The sequence below is a fragment of the Musca autumnalis genome, unplaced genomic scaffold (genome assembly GCF_047663935.1).
Source record: "Musca autumnalis isolate F117 unplaced genomic scaffold, ASM4766393v1 scaffold_4, whole genome shotgun sequence".
Lineage (NCBI taxonomy): Eukaryota > Metazoa > Arthropoda > Insecta > Diptera > Muscidae > Musca > Musca autumnalis.
Window position 1 is genome coordinate 188,360,530 of NW_027411977.1, and position 24,635 is coordinate 188,385,164.

The window sequence follows — 24,635 nt, forward strand, 5'->3', positions numbered from 1 at the left end:
CTACGTTTTCGTATAGCCCGCATAGAAGCGTACTTAGTCCACTTTGGGACCAAAAAACGTTCCCCCGATTTTTTTTCAGTATAGGTCCACGTTTTCATATAGCCCACAAATAACGGTACCTCCCGATTTTCGGAATTTTGAATTTCGTAGCAATATTATTTTATCTTGGGTGCCACCGTGGTGCAATGGTATGCACGCCCGCCTTGCACGTAGAAGGTCGTGGGTTCGATTCCCCGGCCAGGCAACATCAAAATTTTCAACGGTGGCAAAATACCCCACAGTAATGTTGGCGACCTTTCCTGAGTATTTCAGCCATGTAAAATTTTATAAATTATTGAATTGTCCGGATCGCCGAGTAGCAACAAAAACATATAATTTTGTACAATAATAAGGGACTTTTACTACCCAGCAACATTTATTTGAAGTTGTTCCTTGTGAAGTAGTGATTGAATAGCTTTTTTTGAAGCAGTCCATACAGAGTCATGAAAAATGCATTCTGTTCTTCGCATTTTGATAATGTTCGATTTGAATCCATTTCACAAAATGATTTGTATCAAAAACAAGTAAAAAAGTGTCAGTCGGCTTTGCCGACAGAGATATACCCTCAGCCTATGTGAATTGAAACTTTCATCTTAGGACAGATCGGATGTATTTAGGGTCTTTTCAGTTTTTTGAGGCCTTTTTGAACTTGCCGATGAAAATATAGATTAGGATAAAAGTTCAAAAATTTTGCAGAGGCAAACAGACCTTAAACTAAGGTACCTCCATTTTAGAAGTTAAACTAAAGTTGGACAAAATATTAGGAGATCCAAAGTTTGGACTAAATTTGATCAAGATATATCGGTCATACAATTTAAGTGACATTTTGCGAAAAAAAACTTTTACCATCGTAATTGATGCAGCGAAAGCAAGTTGCTTCAACAAAAATCAAAGTGATTCGAGAGCAGGTCTTAAAGTGAACTTATCCGTAATTTTGTGTGATAGGTACCCGAAGTAGTGGACAAATATAGTCCATACTCGAACCTCATCTATATCTGGTAGATATATTAGGATGTATAAAGTATGAACCAAATCGCTCACTCCCTTCAAGAGTTATCGTGCGAACAATTTTTCCGAATATTTTTGAACTGTTGCGGGGGAGGTACCTTAAGGAGTGGACGATATGGCTTATCTTCAAACTTAAACTATGTTTGGACAAAATATTACTAAGACCATATTTAGGACCGAATCAGCAGATCCGCTCGAGAGTTATCTTGCGCTCCAACCACCTTACACGGTGTCATAGGGGTTTTTTGCAACTTTCATGCTATTTTCTCTGGAAGTATGGACTTGCCCCTGACAAAACTTGTACCGTCGTATGGAGGGCAGTGAATACAAGTTGCTAAAACAAAAATCAAAGCGATTCGAGAGATGACCCTAGACTGAATTTTTCCGAAATTTTGTGTGGGAGGTGCCCGAAGGAGTGGACCTATTGATACCATATTGGAACCTCATATTACTCTGGTAGAAAGTTGACACTATACAAAGTATGGACCAAATCGGTCACTCGCTTCAAGAGTTATCGTGCGCACAAACTTTCCGAACATTTTAGAACTTTTGTGGGGGAGGTACCGGAAGGAGTGGACCGATGTAGCTCATCTTCGAACTTAAACTAAGTTTGGGCAAAATATTACGAAAGCCAAAATATGAACCGAATCGGTTCATCCGTTCGAGAGTTATCGTGCGCTCCAGCCAGCAGGACAGACAGACAGACGGACGGACATTGCTAGATCGACTCCAAATTGTCTGAAACACATTTCCTCCAAACATACTTGGGGTCTAAAACCATTATTTCGATGAGGCACATTTTCATCATATCAAAGTGTATATACCCTCCTTAGCCTAAAGGCTGAGGGTATAAAAAAGTAATCATGAGTGCAAGAGATTGCGGACTGCATCTTTGTTTGTAGCCAAAAATGTATTTGAATCATGAGTGCAATTGACTATATGTGATTAGGTGAAAGAAGCAATGATTTTTACAAGGGCATGGTGCAGCGAGGATGCTGTCTATTTTGCATCTTAATCACGTCTTTTGCATAATTCTGTGTAAGTGAGTAAAGAAGCATTTATTAAGATGTTTTTGGGTATTTTTGAGTAATAAAAGCTATTTGCTAGCATAAAAAGTAATATCCTATTTGTTTTTATTTGCTCAATCGCTTTTTATAACGATATATTTGAGATATACCATTGTTTTTATAGTCATTATATTTCAATTTCATAAGACGACACATATTTAAATCTACTCGAAATACTACAAAACTACTGTTTTTTGAAAAATACCACAACACATGAATCGAAGAATCAATTCAAAACACTTTCATAGAATGTATATTTATTCACTTCAAAGAAATAATGCAAAATGTGTGCTTAAGACGAAAATTAGACAGTATTCTCACTGCACCATGCCCTTGTAAAAATCATGACTTCTTTCACGTAAAAAGATGTAGTCCGAAATCACATGCACTCATGATTCTACTATTTCTTTGGCTACAAACATTTTGCTGGGTATGTAATGAACTGACATATAAGGTAAACGAATTCATATTAAGCAAATATCACGGGTTACGGCCATTTTATGACCGGCTACCAAATGTAATTCTTATACTATTTCAGCGTAATTTAAGTGGCATTTGGTGAGTATTTTTGTCATCTAAAACTTCTCTACAACTGCTGTATATTTATTCATAGTTTTTTAAGGATATAATCTTATTGATATATTGATTTCGCTTGCCAAGGGCACATGCGCCTCTTATGACTATTGATAGAACTTTAGAACTCAAATGCACTCATCTCATTATGCTGAATATTTAGCCATAACATCACCAAATCACCTCATCTCGTCCAAGAAACCAAAAAGAGATATTGTTTTATATAAATGTTACAACTTAGGAATAAGGCTAAATGGAATTTGAACCTATTGGTTGCATAATTACGAGAATGCTACACAACAATCCTTAGTTACCGGTGATTTATAATGTCAAAGAAAGAACATAAAAGGGGCCATAAGTTTTTTTAATTTATTGAAATTCCTATATAAGGTCTCTCTAGTCATTACCTATTTAAGCATTTCTTGGTAAAATATCTCTGGAATACAAAGGTCTTTCTCACTAATCGGAAGAAAAATGAATTAATTCCTTTAGAGGAATGGAACACGCAACATCGATTTTTCAGGGAACTACGCTACCCAACACTAGGTTTTAAATAATATTGCTTGATGACATGCTAATCAATGGTTGAACGGTAGGAAAATCATTTGACAGATTCAAATAGTTAATTCCATATTGACTATATAACTGAGTTAACGTTGGCTATGTAGAAAGTCGAGATTTGGACCAACAACTTTAAAAAACTTATGTTTTCTTATTTATACACCAATTGCTATTGTTAAGAACGAAAACGTCAATGAAATAAATAAGAATCTAATGTTTTTTTTATAAGAAAAAAATATCGATGTCCGGATTATCGAGGTAAGAAAAATATGTGATGTCCGGATTACCGAGTCTACAATGTAAATAATTCTTGTGTCTGGATTACCGCGTTGTCCGGATTAACGAGTGTCCGGATTATCGAGACTATACTGTATATTATTTCATCGCAATGACTGAATTTTGGGGGTATTAATCTTTTCACCAGAAATTGCTCCGTATAGGTCCGGGTTTTAATATAGTCCCCACTGATTGATAGCTCCTAATTTTTGGTATTTTAGAGGTTTTAGTCGCATTATCCTACAGGAATATGTAAAATTCGATTGTTGTTGTAGCAGCATAGAAACCTACGTGAAGCACAGGTTTGATAATGGTCCAAAATGTCCAAAAATTCGGTATGTTGTCTTCGTTCAGGATATACAGCATTTCTGAAAAGAGTTATCTCCCAATTTCACAGAAATGCGTAAAATGCGGTATTTAGTCTTCGTTGGGGATATATAGCATTCCTGTCAGGAATTTTTAGTATACGTCTACGTTTTGATTTAACCCCATAGAATGTACTTCCCGATTTTCCGGATTTTGAAGGTTTTAGCCACATTATCTAACCAATGTGTCTAATTTGGTAATACAAAATTTTCCCGATGAGAATGGTCGGCGAAGATCTACGTTTTGATGTAGCCCCCAGAGAACGTAGCACCCGATTTTTGTTATTTTTATGGTTTTATCACCATTATCCTATTGAAATGGTTGAATTGTTTGAGGGGTCAAAGAAATTTTGGAGAAAAAATCCATGCAGAAAAGTTTCAATATAGGTTAATATTTTGTTATGTATGCCTGATTTTACATATTTTCAGTTTGTGCACGCATCGTCGAAATGTAATGACTGTAACATGGTAACTCCGATTTTGAATTGTTGTTTAAAAGAAAGTGATATTCTTAAGTTAGCATATTTCAGTTCTAGGAATAAGCCTCCTGATCGAGTTCTGCTGTAGGTTATATTTATTGTAATTGTTCCACAAACATGCCAGATGGGACAAGGTAGGCTTCTCTATGATCTGGTACCCCCTTGGTCCATTTGGTAACCCTTTTAGTAGGGATATTCTATATCTACTATTGTTGATACTTGTTATAGTTAATCCTTATTAAGAATAAAGGCCATAAAATGTCATGATTCATTCATTCATTTCATTTATTTCAAATAATATTACACATTTTTGGATACAATTCATAAGGATTTAGAGTTCAAGAATACATCTTTTTTTTCTATGATATTAATAAAAAATTTAAAATATGTATACGTATTTAAGCATGACTTTTTGGAAGGAAAAAATTGGAAAAACCTATTTGAAGACTGAAATGTCATGATTTTTAAGTATTTACCGAAAACAATGTTATTTTGGAGCCTTCATTGTAATTTGAAAACATTTATTTGAGACCTTGCATTACAAATTAATTGGTTGCCATTAACGATCAATTATTATGAAATTTTTACAATTTTTGGTCTTTGCAATACATAAGTTGCCTATCTGTATTTCCGCGAAAAAGTATTTAAATCGATAATTAATTTGTTAATAATATCGAAAAGTTTCAAAAAATGAAAATATGTATTAAAATTTTATTTTCTATAATAAGTTAAGCAAGTGTTTGAATCGACTCTTCTAATAATTAAAAAAACTAACGTCAAAGTTTTCTTAAACTATGATGAACTTCACTATTGTCGTCGAATGTAAGTCTAAGACGACGCTATAAAAGTCTATTATAGTTTTAAGTAAGCTTGGCACTAATTTTAAGAACTTATATTCATTTGAAAACTGAAAATATAACAATTAAAAACACACATTATTTAATTCCGTGCGTATAATATATTTTCGTAAAAATAAATTTGTCGGTCAAAATTCGAAATCATCGAAGGATAGCTCCTTTGGATATAATTGAAAATTCCAAATACATGTCTCTCAAAATATTTTTTTATCGCATAAATTCATGGTAGAACAATCCAGGTAAAGTAAATAATACAACAAATACAACTCAACAACAAACACATTGAAATTTGTTTTTGTTTCTAATGTTAGTGTCAACGGTTAACGTAAACAAAATAAGGAAATGTCTATAAATTATTGGAATTAAAAAAAACTAATATTTTCGCATTTAATTGAAAACATGAATGAAAACTCGTTAGATTTTCATGTTGAATGTTTCCATATCATTCCACTAAATGCGTAATTTCTCGCAGAAAGTAGAATTCTTGCAAAAATGTTTGGGGTCGCTGGTAATTCATCGAAAAAGGAGAAGCTACGTCAATCTTTTGTTTTTGAAATCAAAATAGCACACGTTTATTAGGGCTTTATTATTTTCAAGTTTAACATAATATCACACATAATAACAAATATTGTATCGGCTCTATAAGCGGTGTTTTAGTGTGCGGCACGTCGTTCTGACCTGAAGGAGATTACATGTCAATGATATGAAGAAGTCTTTATGGGAAATAGTTTTTTTTTCTGAGGAATAAATTTGTTCTTCAAAAAATATACTTCGAACATAGAAATAAATATATAAAATGTCGTATGGAATTTGACACTAACATTACAGTCCAGTTCATTCAGTTGGATATTGCTGTTATCTTTTTTGTTCTACCATGGCATAAATTGAATTTTTATATAAATTTGTTAAAATATTTTTCTTCTTCGAAAAGGTGGCAGTTCCTTTGGATCAAACACAAATATTGAAGTAAACAAATTTTAGCAGAGTGAACAAAATATCACAAAAACAACAACTTATCAATTAAAATTGACTTCTCACATTTCCAACGGAGTTTTTTCGTCAATTATCAATTATGTATGCCATGCCATGTCTTTGACCTTTCAGACTGTCTGTCAATGCTCTAAATTCCAGGTAGTTTTTTGTAGGCTGTCATCGATATCCATTTTGCTTCTAATATAAACTAAAGTTGTTGTTATTTCGGTAAATATTTGTATTTTATCCTTTATGTAACATTCTCATTGAAAATTGACACAGGGCAAAAGTAATCACATTTTTGTCTTATCATTCAAAACAAATAAATTACTGAACTGATAACTGATCTAAAAATTTCCCAAGCAGCAAAAAAATAGATTTCCTTTTATCAGAAGCCCTTTTAAAAACTATTGATTTTATCATTTAAAATTTATTTTTAAAAATTTTCAAATCATTTTAAGCAAATATTGAATAAATATTTTGTTCCCACAGAAAATGTTTTCATGTATTAAGTCACAGGTGAAACTGTAGTTCACAAAAATTTGGGATTTAATAATTTAAGACGCGTATACACAAACTAAGACGTCAAATGCACGTCAGACTGATAGTCTGCTTTGCGTAAACACTGTATTTTAACCACTTTCATTATATTTTATATGGTTAAAATTATTCTGGCCATTGAAGAATTTATGGCAAATCGTAATATTATAGGTAGGCTGCGGACTTTGCATATTTTTCAAAAAATAGAAAACAAATCTCAATTTTTTGGATGTTTTTAAATATTCTGTTGTCACACTATCTATAATGAAATATTATATATTTATTCAGTTTGAGTTCGTTTGTGAAATCTTTTCTTTGCAATGACAGCATACGAAAGCAGTATCCCAATTTGTATGTACATACATATGTATGTACATATGTGAATACTTTTCTGTTCATTAGATGCAAATTCATATCAGGAATCGGAAAATCAAACTATTTATTAATTTTGTATTCGATCATTCTGAATACAACATGCTGGAATTTTGTTTATATGCATTTCCATGGCGAAAGTATAAAGAAATTTTCCAAATCTATAATTTTTTGCTCCATAATCGCTTAATTTTAGCCCGAGAAATTATTCCCGGAAATCACAAATTCATGACAATCAATTAGGATTTTCTCATAAAGGCTGAACTCTCGTTTTATAAGTGACCGGAAATACTTTTTCTGCAAGATGAGGAGGTCCTCATATGAAGAAACAGAAGATTTTTTTATGAGGACTCAGAATTTTCTTCAAATTTTTTCATTATAAGAAAAATTTAACGAGACTTCTTATGAGAAACCACAAAGTTTCCAAAATATCACAAATATGCACTATTTGAAATGTATGTGAATCCGATTAAACTTTTGAGATTTCATGCTTCCACATTACTTTGTTTGTGTTTTCACCAGCACAACATATTTTGGAAGTCTTAAATCCATGGAAATATTTATGAGTGGCCTGTATATCTTCACAACATCTATTTTATTTCCTCAATAATCACTTCATTTTATCCTGGGAAATTATTCCAGGCAATCACAAATCCATGATAATTAAAAAGGGCATTTCAAGGAATGCGAAATCTCATTTTATATGTGACCAGAAATACTTCTTACGAAATGTGAGTAGCTCTTCTTATAAGCGACCACCGAATCTTTTTCAATTCTTCCTTTATGAGAAGATTTGACGAGACTTCTTATAGAAAATCACAAAGTTTCTTTTCCACAATACCTATAATAAAAATGTACTATTTGTGATATACTCCGGTTTAAACCGATAAAACTTGAGATTTCACCCTTCCACAGTATTTTTTCAAGGTTTTTTTACAAGGCCAAAATCAATGGAAATATTCCAGTTAATTTTCACAATTTCTTGAGACACTTAATTTGTTGTGAATTTTCCCAACAAAACTTCTTCAAGCATTTCTTTCAAAAAATATTCAACTTTCCGCTTAATTTTTCATTTCTCGATTTTAATTTAATCAAGCAATTTTGTTTTTTTCAATCATGACAACAATTTCACATCCATTCATAATTTTAATATTTTTCGTATTTTTTCTTCTTTCACTAAAAATACAAAATCACGAAAATAAGCGGCCGCATCGAAATTCCGCTGCTTTCAACTCAATTGTCAGAGGTGACAATTGAGAATGAGCGAAGGTCTGCACAGAAAATGTACACAGAGACCAACCACAAAAATTTTGTTCAGGTACATTTTTGTGCTACTCAGAGTTTGAAGAAAAGAAACACAGAGGAAATCTCATTTTCGAAAATATCTTTAACAGACGAAAAATGCAGTTTTAATACTACTGGCGACATCTTTTGGTGGTTATATCAACTATTCATTACTCTCAGTTGCTCTGAAAATTTTTTCTCACGGTATTTTCATACTCTCCCGTTACTCATTTTCTCACATTTTTCCGGAGTATTGCTCTCGTTTTGAAAAACATCTGCCGTTAGCTGAGAAATAAAGTGGACAGACATTCTTAATGTTGTGTCAAAATTTCTTCCACAAACCAAACAAACAGTGGAGTTTTGTGTGCTACTCTCCTGGCAGGGTCTTTTGTGTGTTCTCTAAAACTCGCTCTCACCTTTTTACTCTCCTGCAATTACTCTACTTCTCTCTTTCACGCTCTCATATCTGGCTTACCCTTCTTTTGTGCGTTCTGTGAGAAAACCTGTTTTCCATACCAATCTGTATTTTTTCAGCTACTCACTCTCTTTGTCACACCTCTCTGCTGTTTGGCCCGCTCATTGTTTTATTGTTTTACTCTCTCTGTTTGTTACATATGCAGACATTTGTGGGTATTTTATCTCTTTGTTGGCATTAGTTACGCTCTTTTGATTTTCAATAGTCGGACTGGCAAACCGAGGTATTGTAAGAAACTAAGTTGCAACAGAAAATCAGTGTAGTTCGTTGCTTCGTCGTGTACGGTTGTATACTTTCAAAAGAAGAAAAGTTACAAACGTGTAATGTAAACTAAGAAAAAAAAAACTTAGAATATAAAACGAAATTTTATAATTTCACGTAAAAGACACACAAAATCGAATTTACGTAAAGACCAAAAATATAAACAAACTATAAGACCGTGATCAAAGCGAGCACTTGGATTATCGCTCACGGCTTAAAAACAATTCACATAAGAAAATAAATTAAAAAAAAAACTATACTTTGTATGAAAAACAAAAATTAAGTGAAGTGCAGAAAAATTTTAATTTTCAAAATTAAAAATTTGGAAATAAATTTCCTAAAGTGAATATGGAAGTTTAACCCACCAAAAACGAATAAAAACCAAAAATCATTATTTCATCAATTCAAATTTCATAAATTTTCGAATTCAAAAAATTAACAAAAAAACGCCACAACATGTCAACCAAAAATTTGGAAACCATATTAACTCTTACCTGCCTGGTATTGCTGATGGTTGCCTCCACAACATCGGGTCTGGCCAATTGTCCAGCTGGCTGCCAATGTGATGACAACACCCTAATTGTCCAATGCGGTGAAGGACAATTGGATGTGTTGCCAATTGCCTTGAATCCCTCCATACAACGTTTGGTCATCAAGAACAATAAAATCAAGACCATCGACTCATCCATTCAATTCTATGCTGAATTGACATTTTTGGATTTGTCCTCAAATCATTTGATGAACATACCTCAACGCACCTTTGCCTATCAACGTAAATTGCAAGAGGTTCATTTGCAATACAACAAAATTGGCCAAATCAGCAACAAGACTTTGATTGGTTTGTCGGCCGTTACCGTTTTGAATTTGAGGGGCAATCTTATCTCGGAGTTGCATCAGGGTACATTTGCCCCATTGGCCAAAATTGAAGAATTGAATTTGGGTGAAAATCGCATTGGCTACATTGATCCCAAGGCATTCGATGGTTTGACTCAATTGCGTATTTTGTATTTGGATGACAATGCCTTGACCTCAGTGCCAGATCCCGTTCACTTCCAAGCCATGCCATCTTTGGCTGAATTGTTTTTGGGCACCAATGCCTTGATGGCTGTGCCTCCAGCTGCATTCCAAGATTTGAAAGGTTTGACTCGCTTGAATTTGAAAGGTGCTGGTTTGCGCAACATTTCCCATGATTCTTTCTTGGGTTTGGAATCTTTGCGTATTTTGGATTTGTCCGACAATCGTTTGACTCGTGTACCCACCAACAGCCTAAGCCAATTGGGTCGTTTGGAAGAACTGTTCTTGGGACAAAATGATTTCGAAGCCATTCTCGAGGGAGCCTTTGTAGGTTTGAAACAATTGAAACGTTTGGAAATCACTGGAGCATTGCGTTTGAAACGTGTCATGACAGGTGCCTTTGCCAGCAACACCAATTTGGAATATTTGAATTTGGCCTCCAACAAAATGTTGAATGAAATCCAAGAAGGTGCTCTTAGCGGATTGCCCCACTTGAGATACGTCAACTTGAAAGCAAATGGTTTGACCACCTTGGCTGAAGGTCTTTTCCCATGGCAAGATTTGTCCACCTTGGACTTGTCCGAAAATCCCATTGCCTGTGACTGCCGTGTTATGTGGTTGAGAAATGTATTGATTAACAAAAACAACACCGGTGATAATGTCAGTGAGGTCTTGTGTGAATTCCCCGAGAGTCTAAGAGGTGAAGAATTGAAGAACTTGAACCTAGCTTTAATGGGTTGCTCCCACACCGATCCCCGTAAACAAGCCTTGATTGGTGCTCTCCTTGTTGGTACTGCTGCCACCATTACCACCTTGGTTTTGATTGTATACCGCTGCCGCAGAAAGATCCGTGACTACTTGAAGGGTGGTATCTTTGGCAACTCTGCTTTGGGTAACAAGGAACGTGAATATCAAAAAACCTTCTGTGATGAAGACTACATGACCCGCCATCAACATCATCCCTGCAGCTTGGGCATCCACTCCACATTTCCCAATACCTATACTCCCCACAACATGGGACCTGCTCACTATGGACCAATGTGCCCAGTGCAAATGAACGGTGCCGAACAAAAAAATTTCCAACAATTGCAAGTTCCAACTGGTACAATTTTGAACGACAAGAAATCAGGTAAAACACAAACCAATGCCAACGTTGATGATGCCGATTCCTTTGTGGTCCACATTAAGAACAATTCCAACAATGCCGCAGCCATGCAAAAATTAAATCACTACACCAAACCCAATTTGTTCCAACAAACTGCTGCTGTAGGTGATTCATGTTATTCCTATGCCGACTTGCCAATTATCCACTCCAGCTCCAATCAAGAACAGAACATTAACTATCATCAACAGCCCATGCACTATGGTACCTCTCAAGACTATTCCAATTCAACGGCCAGCACTGTAGAAATGGATCCCAATTACATTTACAGCAACACCCATTACTCCATGCCCTTGGAACAAGGTAACAGCCAAAGAGTCCAAACCCCCACACCACCACCAGTACCACCAGCATTGCCCCTACGCAACCCTCCTCAAATGTTAAGTGTCAGCACCACCGGTCGTCGTTCCTTCAATCATGGTTCAAAACACAGCCAGTCAAATGGCCATGCCCAAACCGGCAATCAGTCCCAAACAATGCGTTACCAGCACTGATTGTGGGACAATAACTCGGGAAGTTTGAAAAGGCCCGGTCAGGGTTATCAAAGAGCTCCGGAGAATGTGCCCAACTCAGCAACAGCACTATCGTATCATCGCCAAAATTTAAGCATTTGGGCTTAAAAACGAAATACATTTCAAAGTGGTCAACTGTGATGCCAGACTATCGTGTAACAAGCTAACAAGGACTTAACACTACAAAAACCCCCACCCGCCCCCTCAAAAAACACTGTACAGAACCAATTTAATTTTATTTTAAACTAAGGCAAACAAACCGAACAAAGACATTTAGTTTTCTAAGAAATATTTTTTAGTTAAACAAAAATTAGGCTAAATCACACATTACAAACATACATTTTTCGTATGTGTAAATCATTAACACAAAAACAAAAACTCCAATAAGGGAATCATTGTAAATATTTCACTGCATCTTCATTTAAGGAATGATCTCTTTAAGATTCAGCTGTAAAATTGTTTTCCTTATTTGTACTTTTTCCTTAATTTTCATTCTGTTGTAAAAAATCATGTATAAAAAATCCCAGCACTGAAGTCATTTTTATAATTTTAAGTTTAACTTGTATTATTTATAGTATAACATAAATGTTTAACTTTTAAAATAAAAAACCAGAAATTCAAAGAACTGTAAATGTATTTATTAAAAAAAATTAATGTTAGTAATTGTTTTCTTATTTTTAGTTCTTTTTATAAAAAAAGATAATTTTTGTATATTTTTTTTAGTTAGAAATATAAAACAAACAGAACAAAGACAAAAATACTTAAAAGAAAATAAATAAAACAAATTTTATTAAAAATATAAATTTTCTTGTGTGTTATCAATTAAAATATCTAAATGGGAAACAAATGGTTTGGAGGGAGGAAAGACGTTAAAAAGGGAAGGTACAACATTGGGATTAAGAATATGTCGAAGGGAACGGGAAATATTTCCTTTGGAAGAAATTATGAAGAAAAAATTCTAAATATTTTGGAAAAATATGAGACAACAATGACATTATTGGTATAAAAGACACTGAGTTATTTACTGAAGAACCTGCAAAATGAAATGTAAATCACAGGCAATTTCATTTTCAGTCAATTTAAAAGCAATTTTTAGTTATTCAAAGATTTTTTTTAAATATATGGCCACTCTAAAGCGTTTAAGATTAAAGATGTATGAAAAAATTAAAGATGCCATACTTATACTATTTGTGTGGATTTATTTCACTTGATTACAGTATTGCTCAAAACACTTGCAACTGAGATTCTTCATTCAGGTTTAAAATATCACTGTGCAACACGAAAATTATTAACCATATTCTGACACCGCAGTGTGATAGAACACCAAAAATGAGAAGACACGTGTCTCGCCGTTTTTCCCTATCTCATCAACTTTCCTCCAATGGTTTGAGGCTTTGATGTAAAAAGGGTCATTTTGTCAGGACTATATCTTCCAAACTGTTAGGAAAAGTGAATTTATGTCGGAGGCAAAGTTGTAGCTCTTGTCTTAAAGAACAAAAATTGTGAACACATATAATCCATCAAGCTTCATATGCAAGGTCAAAATCGCCATGGTCAAATTTCTTTTTACATTTTTTCTCAAGTTTTGTTATACAGCTATCAAACCGATCAAATTTGAAGCAAACAACCAACTACAAAAAAGTACCTCAGATCTCAATAAACATCTTTCTAGAATATACGAACTCTGTAGAAACGGATCTTAATGTTCAAAATAGCAAAACAATTGCGATTTTTATCCTCTATTCTAGGATTCTGCTCCATAGATATGAAACCGCTCAAAATTCAAGAAAACAATCAACCACAATAGCGTAGCGAAGGCATCAATAAACAACTGTCTATGAAAATTTCAATTTTTTATACTTTTTTGTCCGACTCTGGTCCAAAGATACTCAACCGCCCAAAAATTAAGGATACCTTCAACCACAAAAATGTACCTAAGATTTCAATAAACAACTTTTTAGAACATATGAAGATTCTAGAAATGATTCTTAGGACTGAAATTCACGAACAATTAAATTTTTTTAACAGGTTTAGAAATAACAAACTGTTAAAAACTCAAGGAAATTTGAAAAGTTTGTTATTTACGGACCTGAACAGGAAATAATGATCTAAAATAATCGAATTTTGAGCTCGAAGAATCGTTCCTAGAATCTTCATTTGTTCTAGAAACTTGTTTGTTGAAATCTAAGGTACATTTTTGTAGTTGCGTATCTTTGGACCAGAGTCGGAGAAAAAAGTATAAAAATTGGATTTTTCAAAAGATTTTTGCTATTTTTACCATTAAGAACCGTTCATAGACATTTCGCGTATTCCAGAAAGTTGTTTATTGAAGACTTTGCTAAACTATTGTGGTTGACTGTTTTCTTGAATTTTGAACGGTTTAATATCTATGGAGCAGAAGCCGAGAAGAGGATAAAAATCGCAATTGTTTTGCTATTTTGACCATTAAGACCTGTTGCTTCAGTATTCGTATATTCTAGAAAGATGTTTATTGAGATCTGAGGTATATTTTTGTAGTTGGTTGTTTGCTTCAAATTTGATCGGTTTGATAGCTGTATAACAAAACTTGAGAAAAATTTTAAAAGAAATTTGACCATGGCGATTTTGACCTTGCAGATGAAGTTTGGTAAGTTATATGTGTTTACAATTTTTGTTCTTTAAGACAAGCGCGACAACTATTCCTCTGAGATAAAGCCCAATTTCCTAACGGTTTGGAAGATATAGTCCTGACTAAATGACCCTTTTTACATCAAAGCCTCAAACCTTTGGAGGCCTATAACCGCGAAAGTTGATGAGATAAGGAAAAACGACGAGACAGGTGTCTTCTGTTTTTTGGTGTTCTATCATACTGTGGAGTCAGAATATGGTTAATAAACATGACTCAAAAAATTACACACAGTGTATTTCTACGAATATTTAAGGTCTTCAAATGTTTCCAATAATATTAAAAAAATAAAACGATTAATTCAATGATTAGTCAGACCAAATCATTTGTAACTCCATAGTTTTTGCATTTATTACTTTATCAGGGTAATCATGAATATTTCCCTCGGAATTTTCCGCACGGAAAATAATTTAAAAAAGTGAAATTCTTTCAAAATTAATATTTTAAAACGTTGGAAACTACTAGAATCCCTTAATTATGGAATATTCCATCTGTATTGGCAAAAATATTCCCTTTTTAGACAAAAATATGGAAATAAAAAATTGTGAAATTCGGGAAAGGGAACAAATTCCGCACGGAATTTTTATTCATGATTGCCCTGTACATTTTTTGTGATTATGGAGAACACTGTGCAACAAAATTCAATTATTTTTTAAAATGATGGGAAAAAAACTGAGTATACTATGAAAATAGAGCTAAAAATATGAGACATGTGTATCGGCGTTTTTAAAGTTTACATCTGACAGTAACCAAAGTAGGCGGGGTATGTTCCGCCCATTTCTAGTTTTTTTTTTCGAAATATTCGAAATAAGAGTCCATGCATTTTAGGTATATAGTGTCTTTGACAACTTTACAGAGGAGGATATGGGGAATATTTTTATTACAAATTTGTTGCGGTTCATTAAATAGGTCATTTTGGTCCTTTTTTCGAAAATCTTTCAAAATCTCCATTAAAATGTGATTATATCAAATCCAAATATTCTACAAAATGGTTCGCCATAAAATTTTGGAGCTACTATTATGACACGAACTTTGTTGATAATATTTTGTAGGGTGATTTTTTGTCGCTTGAGAATGCCAAATTTCAAAAAAACGGCAGATTTGAACGAGAAAAATATCGTAAAATACATTGAATTAGAGAGGTACGTAATTTGATTGACATAATCATTGGTAGTATTTTTGGCCACTATTTCCATACAACTATGAATACTGTGCACAAGTTCGAATATGTATAAAAATTAAAATGATTTCTGTCGAATAAAAAATATCAAAACAAGTATGAGAGGGTTATAGTCGGACAGGGCCGAACATGTGATACCCTACTCCGCTACACCTGGGCACTATTCTCCAAGGAATTTCTTATATATGATTGCGACATATCTTAGCCGTTCGGTCCTACATACATAAGTTGATATACATACATGGTAACAAACCAGAGATATAAAACATATATACATACATATATAGGCCGTCATTACTGGAAACTTATTGTGTTATTTTCCGTATTTTATAATGACCAATCGGGACTTTTTCGCAACATATTATTAAAACAAGTAAGAACGGCTTAAACCTCGGCCGGGCCGAACTTGTTATACCCTCCAGCACGATTGTATTTCAGTAAAATGGAACAATTAGTTTCTTTCGTTTAAGAAGAAGACAATATCAAATTCCAACAATTTCGGTAAAACAATGTCGGTAACTTTCAAAAAACGAAATTCGGGAGGTACCGTTCTATGGGGGCTATATCAAAACGTCGATCGATCTATACCTACAAATTCCTGGCGTAAAGTTTTTAGACTCAAAGAAGACTAAATACCAAATTTCGGATATTTCAGTAAGATGATGTGGTTAAAACCTAAAAAATGACGTAAATCAAGAGGCACGTTTCTATGTGGGATATAGGAAGACGTGGACCTACAGTGTCGGCCAAAACTAAAGCACCCCCTCAGTACATTTTTTTTAAATGATAATTTTTTTAAGAAAGCAATGTTATACATTATTTTTTTATTTTTCTTTTTATTTATTTATATATTTATTATTGGAAAATACAAATACAAGGAATTCAGAATTTAATAATGAATTGGTCCAATCCCTTGCCCCTAGAAAAAATACCAGACCATTATGTTCCGCATCCATGGTTTACAGTGCCTTTGCAATATTGAGGTTTTAACCGTTTCCCATTTGGTCCACGCCTTATGACATCTGTTTATTTTTAATTAAACTTAGATTCATTAGAAAACAGCACAGTCCTCTATTTTTGGGTACTACAGTTCAGATGGGTCTTGGCGAAATCCAGTCTGGCCTTTTTTTTGCTGGTTGTCGACTGAATAAACCGGCCTCTACCGCTCTTCTGTATATCGTTCTTTTGCTAATTTTTAAGTCTAAGCGATTTTATATTTGAAGATGCTGTGCCATCTTTTTTGGATGAATATCGGATAATGTTTTGGTATAGCTCCTTTATAGCAGAACCTCCGGATTTTTAGTATTTTGAGGTTTAATTATACCCTCCATATTATGGTGGAGGATACAAAAATATTCAAAATTATAATAACAACTAGCTGAACCCAGTGCGCTTCGCTACCCCGACTAGGGTATAATGTAGTTTGACACATTTGTTTGTAGGCCAATTTTCTTCCAAATTTCATTAAAATCGGGTATACACAGCGTGTTTCGTGCACCAAATACCTAAAATCGGCCTAAAATATATATGGCAGCTATATCCAAATCTGAGCCGATTTCAATATAATTTGGCAAATGTATTTCTAGACCAAATTCATTCACACATCTAAAATTTGGAGATGGTAAAAGATACCATTCTATAGATATTTGCATACAACATCTAAATTTTTTGAGGTACCTCCGATTCAACGCGGAATTTCAAAACATTTTATAGCCTATGTTACTTTCAGGCCATGTAGTGATATACTCTGAAAATTTGAGGAAGATCGGTTTAGCGGTTTTTGAATCCATAAACTTCAAACAAACAAACAAACGTACAAACATTTTTATACTTTATATATCGACACCTCCAAATAATAGTATGCTAAGTCTGAAAAGTGAGTTTTGCAGGAGAAGCTCTCAAAGTTTACAGTTTCCTTTGACCTTCACTACTATTCTGAGTAAACATTTGTTTATAACTTCTGTTCGGATTGACCGATCATTACCAAAATTTGACAGAATTTAAGTTAAAGGACGTAAAATGTAAAAATGTAAAGAACTTGAAAACATGCTAAGTCGACTTAGCATACTATTGTTTGGAGGCGTCGATATATATATAGATTCTACTCGCGGGGTCAACATTTTTGTTACTTACTACCGTGATTGTTTTCAGCAGTTTGTTGTGTAGGTATAAGAAAACTAATAAAAATGTCATTGAAAGATATAGGTTTGTTTGTTATATATGTATGTACGTAGTTTCTTATAATCGTTGTTCGTTATATCCGAATTTATCTGTAGAAATCTTTGTTTTATCTCACTTTTACATATAAACCATTTAAAACGATAAGAGATCGTTTTATTCCGCCGTTATATTTTTGTCTCTAAAACGGGGTAAATTGCCTATAGTGCACTGTACACAGTGTCGAATAAAAAGTCTGATATTCCTTATGAAAATAGATTTGTTGTTAATTTCGTAGAGATTTAAAATTGTTATTTGAAGGGCCAGAGAAAGACGAAATTTTTCTACATTGCCTTTACGCTACTTAAAAATTTATATTTTTCTAACAAAATAAACAAAACTTTAACAAAAAACTTTGTACAAACAACAAAGCCTTCTAAAATGTAACTATTTTTTTTTAGTCACAAACAAAAAAAAAAAACAAAATTGAAAAACTCCCATCAACAAACCCTAATTTGGGTCACAACGAAGTTAAATAAAATGTCCTGGCCACCAAACAAAAAGACAAAAAAGCGGCACTTTAGGGATTACAAATTGCACTGGGGAATTTTGTTACTCCCTTAGATGGGGTAAGGCTTGCACTAGAAAAATTAATGCTATTCCCATTTGTTAGCACTACAAATATTTTTAGTAATACTACAAAAGGGAAATTAAAAAGCAATGCACAAGGAAGAACAACAAAATAGCAAAGTAAGAAGAAAAGGAAACTAACAAAAAACAACAAAAACTTGCCATATCATCAAGGCAGACGACGGCAAGACCTCAACACTGCCTGCCTCCAACAGCCAAACAAAAGAACGAACGAAAGGCCGGTCACACCGTGACGCTTTATAGCAGCAGCCATGGCAAGAATGGAGCAGTAATATTTTCCAACAACCAAACAACCACCAGACTACGGACGAGAAGACCATTACCAAGCAGCAACAACTGAGACCCAGAAATGTTTGGACTGATGGATGGACAGACACCGAATAAGACGACGTACACACAAACGTTGGTTATTCGTGAAGTGAAGGAACTGTAACATTTTTGTTTTTGGTCTTTCATCTGGTGCTAGTGGTGTTATTGACGTCTGCGTCGTCATTACTGGCCATTGTTGTTGTTATTGTTTGCCGTTTTTGTTACTTTTCATATAATTTAAAATTAACAAAAGCCATAAGAAATTATGTTGCTGCTGCTGCTTTCCAACTAGCCAGTCATACTGTGTTACTTTTTCGTCATCTTCTTCTGGGTGCTGTTGCAATGTGTAAAACTCCACAATCTTAATTAAGGGAGAGTTGGAAAAAGAAGCTGACGAGATAGTCTGCAAAAGTAACGCATTTAAAAGATATTTCAATTGTTGAATAAAGTTTTTTATTCCATATTTATTTGGGTTTCTTTTCTTTTGCATTTTGTATTTGTTTGTTATTTTTATCGATACATTTCTCTGTAATTATATTGAAGCCGAGGATTAATAAAAATAAACACTAGATAGGCTTTTGTTTGGATTAACAAAGTGAAGGGGGTTTTCGCTGGCGTTTGTTTAGTGACCGTTAATTAAGTATGTCAAAAAGTTGGGTTAACAGAATTGTGTGATGACAACAGAGTGAATAAACATTGAAATATGGTGTAAGGAAGTTTAGGTATGACATAAGGAGGAGAAATTTGAGTCACCTAATCAATATTATTCCTCCATCACTCGAAGTTCCAAAGCATTGACTAATCAGACTTTTCTCGGTGCGAGTAATTACGACGAACGTCTTAATCCCTTTTGATATAAACTATTTAACCCTGCAAAAATACTCATTACAAAACCCTTACCAACCTATTATTATTTTAACAGGGGCATGTCGCGCGAAATCAGAAGTTATTTTTTGGGCATAATTAGTTAAAGGAGCGACTACTTATTTAAGTGGTATTAAATAACTACTTATTTCGCCCGACATGCTATTATTAAGGTAATGGATTAGTAGGGGGTTTTGTAATGAAAATTTTTGCTGGGAACTAATCCACATTTTTAGCTGGTGTGTGTGAGCTCGAAAGGACCTTTTTACTAAGAAATTACCAACAGTTATCTATACATTTTATACCCCCACCGCATTGAAATAATCAGTTTCGACCCCATAAAATATATATTATATATTCTTGATCAGGGTAAAATTCTTAGCCGATCTATGCATGTCCGTCCGTCGATCGGTGCTAACCATTATAGTGTCCACAGAAATTGGGAGATGGCGCTGAAATTTTGGTGAGATGTGCCTTTTGTTTACAGGCAGATCATGTCGAAGATGGAATATATCCGTGCACGTTTTGGTATAGCCCCCATATAACGGTACCTCCCTATATTTTGACGTTTTGACACTTTCCGACTAAATCAGCTATAACGTGGCTCAATATCCCATCGAAATGGCTGACATTTTTAATTCAGTCTTAATTTGCGGTATACAATATTCCACATGAATTTGTCAGTATTGGTCCACGTTTCCATATAGCCCCCATAGATGGCTGAAATGTTGTATTTAGTCTTCGCCAGAGGTACAAAACAATATAACAGGTACAAAATATTCCTTGCAAAAATCAGGAAATATAGGCCCACGTTTTAATGTAGCCCCCATACATGGGTACCACCCGATTTAAGCTTCTTTAAAGATGTTAGCCAAATTCTACCGAATTGGTTGTTAATTGGAATTGTGTGTTCCAGAAAATAGAAAACTTACTTGCTAAGAAATATTCATATATCCAGGTTTAGTCTAGCCTCCATGATCCGGGTTTGCCCAACATTATTTATTTCGAAGTTTGTTTTTTTTTTTTTAATTTTAGAAACTAGATTGATGTTATGTGGTTATTGTGTTTTCAGAGGATACCAAAGCTCAGTTCGGAAAATTGCTAATATTGGTCCATATTTTGAAAAAAAACAACGATTCCGCCCCATACTCTCTTAAAGGGTTTTGCAAATTTTTTTTTCTAAAGTGGATATAACTTTGGTATTTTGGAATATCCAACGGTAGGAAACCTCCAAGCAGAAAATGATCAATAAAAAGTGATTATCATCAGTTCAGAAATTCTGTCTCCCAAGGAATAAGCCTTAACATAGAGGAAGAGTTTAGTTTTTTCATAAACTATAGGAAACCACTTACTCCTATTTTCATCAAGGCCGAGCGTATAAAAAGGCATTAACTATATTGCACGGAATGTTTTGAACTTTAAGGAAGCGATGTCCAAACGAGTGGACTGATGGCAATCTTTGAACTTCATCTAACTTTCGAACAACGACATGCAAAGTTTGGACAAACCAAGTATCCAGTTCGAAAGTTTTTGTGCGCACCTAAAAAAAACTTATACATAAGTCGTAATGGGAGCAGCGAATAAAATTTGTTACAAAAAAAATTAAAGCGATTCGAGAACAGGTCTTAAACTATGTTTTTCGGAAATTTTGTGTGGGTGGCACCCGAAGGAGTGGACCGATATGGACCTGATCTATGTATGTCTAGAAGCAATAACACAATGTGCAAAGTTTGACCAAATCGATTGATCCCGTCAAGAGTTAACACCATTTTACAGACAAATTTTGAACTTTTGAGGAAGAGGTACCCGAAGGAGTGGGCAACCTTCGCACATTACGAATACGAAATTTGATCTTTATACTTTATTCTAGCCGTTGAGTGTAAAATACCAGGTATTTAAAACATAATTCAAATTTTGAAAAGTCCGTAGCTTTTTGGAATTTGGGACTGAATTCGATCTAGGAATTAATGTACCAAATAATATCGTAATCGGTCCAGATTTAGACATAGCTCGCACCCATATATAGTTTTGGCCGATTTCACGTATTATTGGTGTAGCTAATACACGCTATACACATATGTATGTTGGATTTTGACGAAATTTGGAATGTAATCGATCTAAAAATAAATGTGTCAAATTATATCGAAATAGGTTCAGATTTTGATAAAGCTCCCACATATACATAAGTTCGGTCGATTTGAGGAATTTGATGCACAAAACACCCCATATCTGTCCAATTTTGGTGAAATTTGTAATGTGTGATGAAATTCGGTATATAAATAAGTGTGCCATATTGTATCGAAATCGGTTCAGATTTAGACATAGCTTCCATATATATTTTACTTATTCACTGTGGTGTAGGGTATCATAAAGTCGGCCCAGCCCGAGTTTGATCCCTTCCTTCCTGGTTTAGAATGATTTTGCTCTGCTTCCTCTCTAGCTCCATATCAACTTTCGCACCACAATTATCCTGAAGGAATTCTACTCCTCATTTCCAAAATGAGTTTATGGTAGTATTTGTAAAATAGTTTCGATTCATAGACATTTCACATTATATAGGTTTAACACAAGACGATTTCCATTCAATCTTTAAATGATGCACGCATTTGCCATCACCACTAGCGTAATTTCTTACAATAAAACAAAAAACACAATCAAAAGACTTCATGGTTGATTATGCGCCCGTGGTTTACTTAACTTTACATTATAATTGTTACCATTCCCAATTGTAAACGTTCTACTATTTATACGCTTGTGTACCAATGCGTTTTGTAATTGCTTGAATACAAGGTACCAACCAACCAGCCAGTAATAATAATTGCGCAGAAGACCTGGCTGGCCTGCCAACCAGCCATAAACTATTATCAACTTAATTACCAAAGTCTCTTCGGCTAAAGTAAACATCACCACGAACAGCAGCAGCGGCGTTTGGTTTGGCGTTTTTCTTCAGTAATTGCTTTGCTTGGTATTCTGTATTGTCTATCGGAGTTTGTGTGTGCCTCATTCACTGACTCTCTATGACAGAATCCATAATTATATCCAGCTCTGCAGGAACCTAGACTAGCTGGTCTGTTGGTTTACTTTCAGTCTTTGGGGGATAGGGAATATTCGAGTCAATAAATGGTGCTTGGATAGTTGGTGACTGTTGGCCAAGATTTCCTGACTGTTCACCGTCATCATAGTTCGTCTGGTTCTGGTTGTATGTTGTTGGTTATTGTACTATATTTACCACCCAGTGGCGCACAGATAATACAGAAGTTGGTTGGTTCGCTAGCAGTTTCTTGGCTGAATGATGATTTTTTGTTGTTGCTGTTGTCGTTTAAGAATATTTGTGTATGTGTGTAATGCATTGCCGTAAAGCTTACTATTTTCATCTTCATAATTTATTATGAAGAAATTCAAGGCAGAATGTGCATGAAGGCCTATTAACGGAAAGGCCTCTGGTCACCTTCAGCTGAACGCACCAGATGGAGGTAGGAGCAGTAGCTCTTCACAAATAGATCTTCTTGTTGTAGAACAGCATTTGGTCTTCCTATAGAATATGCCTTCCCTTAAAAAGACCAGAAGGTCTTTTCCAAGAAGACCAGTAAGTATACGCACACAAAATCTGGTAGGTCTTCATATAGAATACCACTGTGTTTTCGAATAGATGAGCATTAACTCTTCTTAAAAATTACCTTATTGAAGCGCATTCGGCTTTCTTATAGAAGGCAAATAAGTATCCTTTAAGAAGACGAATTTATTTTGTTTGTAGAAGGAAATTAGAAGACCAATAGATTTTCTCTTAGAGGAGCAATAAAAGTTTTCTTAGCAGACCTTGGAACTCTTGGACTTCCAGTAGGTCTTCTTTAAATGATAAATGTGTTTTCAATTGGAGACCAGTTATCTTGTCAGTGTTAGGTTGTCTAAAACTAGATTGTCCAACTCTTGTAAAATAGTCCTAAAATAACAGTTGTAGCTACAATTAAAACGAATATTTGGTCCCACATAGTCATTATTCAACAGACCGCCGATGCTGTCTATTATAACTATTATCAGCCTTATTAGGCGAAGTCTGTAAACCTAATTTTTATCGTACACAATTTTATATTTTTAAGGGCTTTTGCTATTCTTAGAGCACAATTTCGGTCTTTACTTTGCTCTCCCCACTTCGCGGTTAAATGTCAAATAACAAGAATATTATGAGATTATTATGTAATAATTAGGTCATTGTACTTAATTTACCCCTTGCCTCATATTTTTAATAAAATATCTATCAAATATGAGCAATTTTTTACCTATTTAACAAAACCGGCTTAAAACGGTTTGGAAATTCCGGAAACCGAAACCAGGGTTTTGAAAAACCCAGGTTTTTGGACACCCTAGTCAGTGCGCCTTATCTTGGAAGACCATAGGTCCTCGCATTGTGTCTCCTTGCAGAAGATCTGATGTCTTCTTAATAAACAGAAGTAAAACTTCTATAAGCAGGCATACTTCTCAGTTAGTCTACCATTAGATCTTTTTCTAGAAGTTCATCAGCAACACTTCTTATTGATGGAGCAGTAGGTCTTCCATTCTATTGCTCGAATCCAAGACCTGAAAGAGCCCTCAATAACTTTTTGTAGAACACCACGATGTCTTTTCCTGTAGAATACTACTTGCTGCATATCCCGGAATGTCTCCTCCGGAATCTTTTGGTCCGTACCGGGACGGAGGAAGACTCAGGACCAATATGGATGTGCTCAATTTGTCACATCCGCATCCAACACACTCAAACTTTGGTGAGATGCAATAGATGTCGGGAGTGGGTGCATCACGACCTGAGAGGTATAGTGCTTGCTGAGCAGATTTATAGCTCTACGTTTTGCACGGTCAATGAGGACGCTCCTATCAGAATTAGCGGAGAGTGTCACAGTTCGCCAGACACAACCATCGTGTCACCTTGTCTGGCAACATTAGTCCGCTTTTGAAATGTCATAAAAGTCTGGTCTTGGTTGTGATGAGCTGTGACAT

General features: G+C 34.5%; 1 protein-coding gene across 1 annotated transcript; it reads left to right on the top strand.

Moving 5' to 3' along the window:
- Positions 1 to 9,130: 9,130 nt before the first annotated feature.
- On the top strand, positions 9,131 to 12,620 carry LOC141401504 (uncharacterized). The gene has a single exon (XM_073981794.1). It carries the CDS (start codon positions 9,586 to 9,588, stop codon positions 11,797 to 11,799), a length of 2,214 nt encoding a protein of 737 aa, XP_073837895.1. The 5' UTR covers positions 9,131 to 9,585; the 3' UTR covers positions 11,800 to 12,620.
- Positions 12,621 to 24,635: the final 12,015 nt, after the last annotated feature.

Excerpts from the sequence above, each read along its gene's own strand:
- LOC141401504 (XM_073981794.1), top strand. The coding sequence starts at position 9,586 with ATGTCAACCAAAAATTTGGAAACCATATTAACTCTTACCTGCCTGGTA.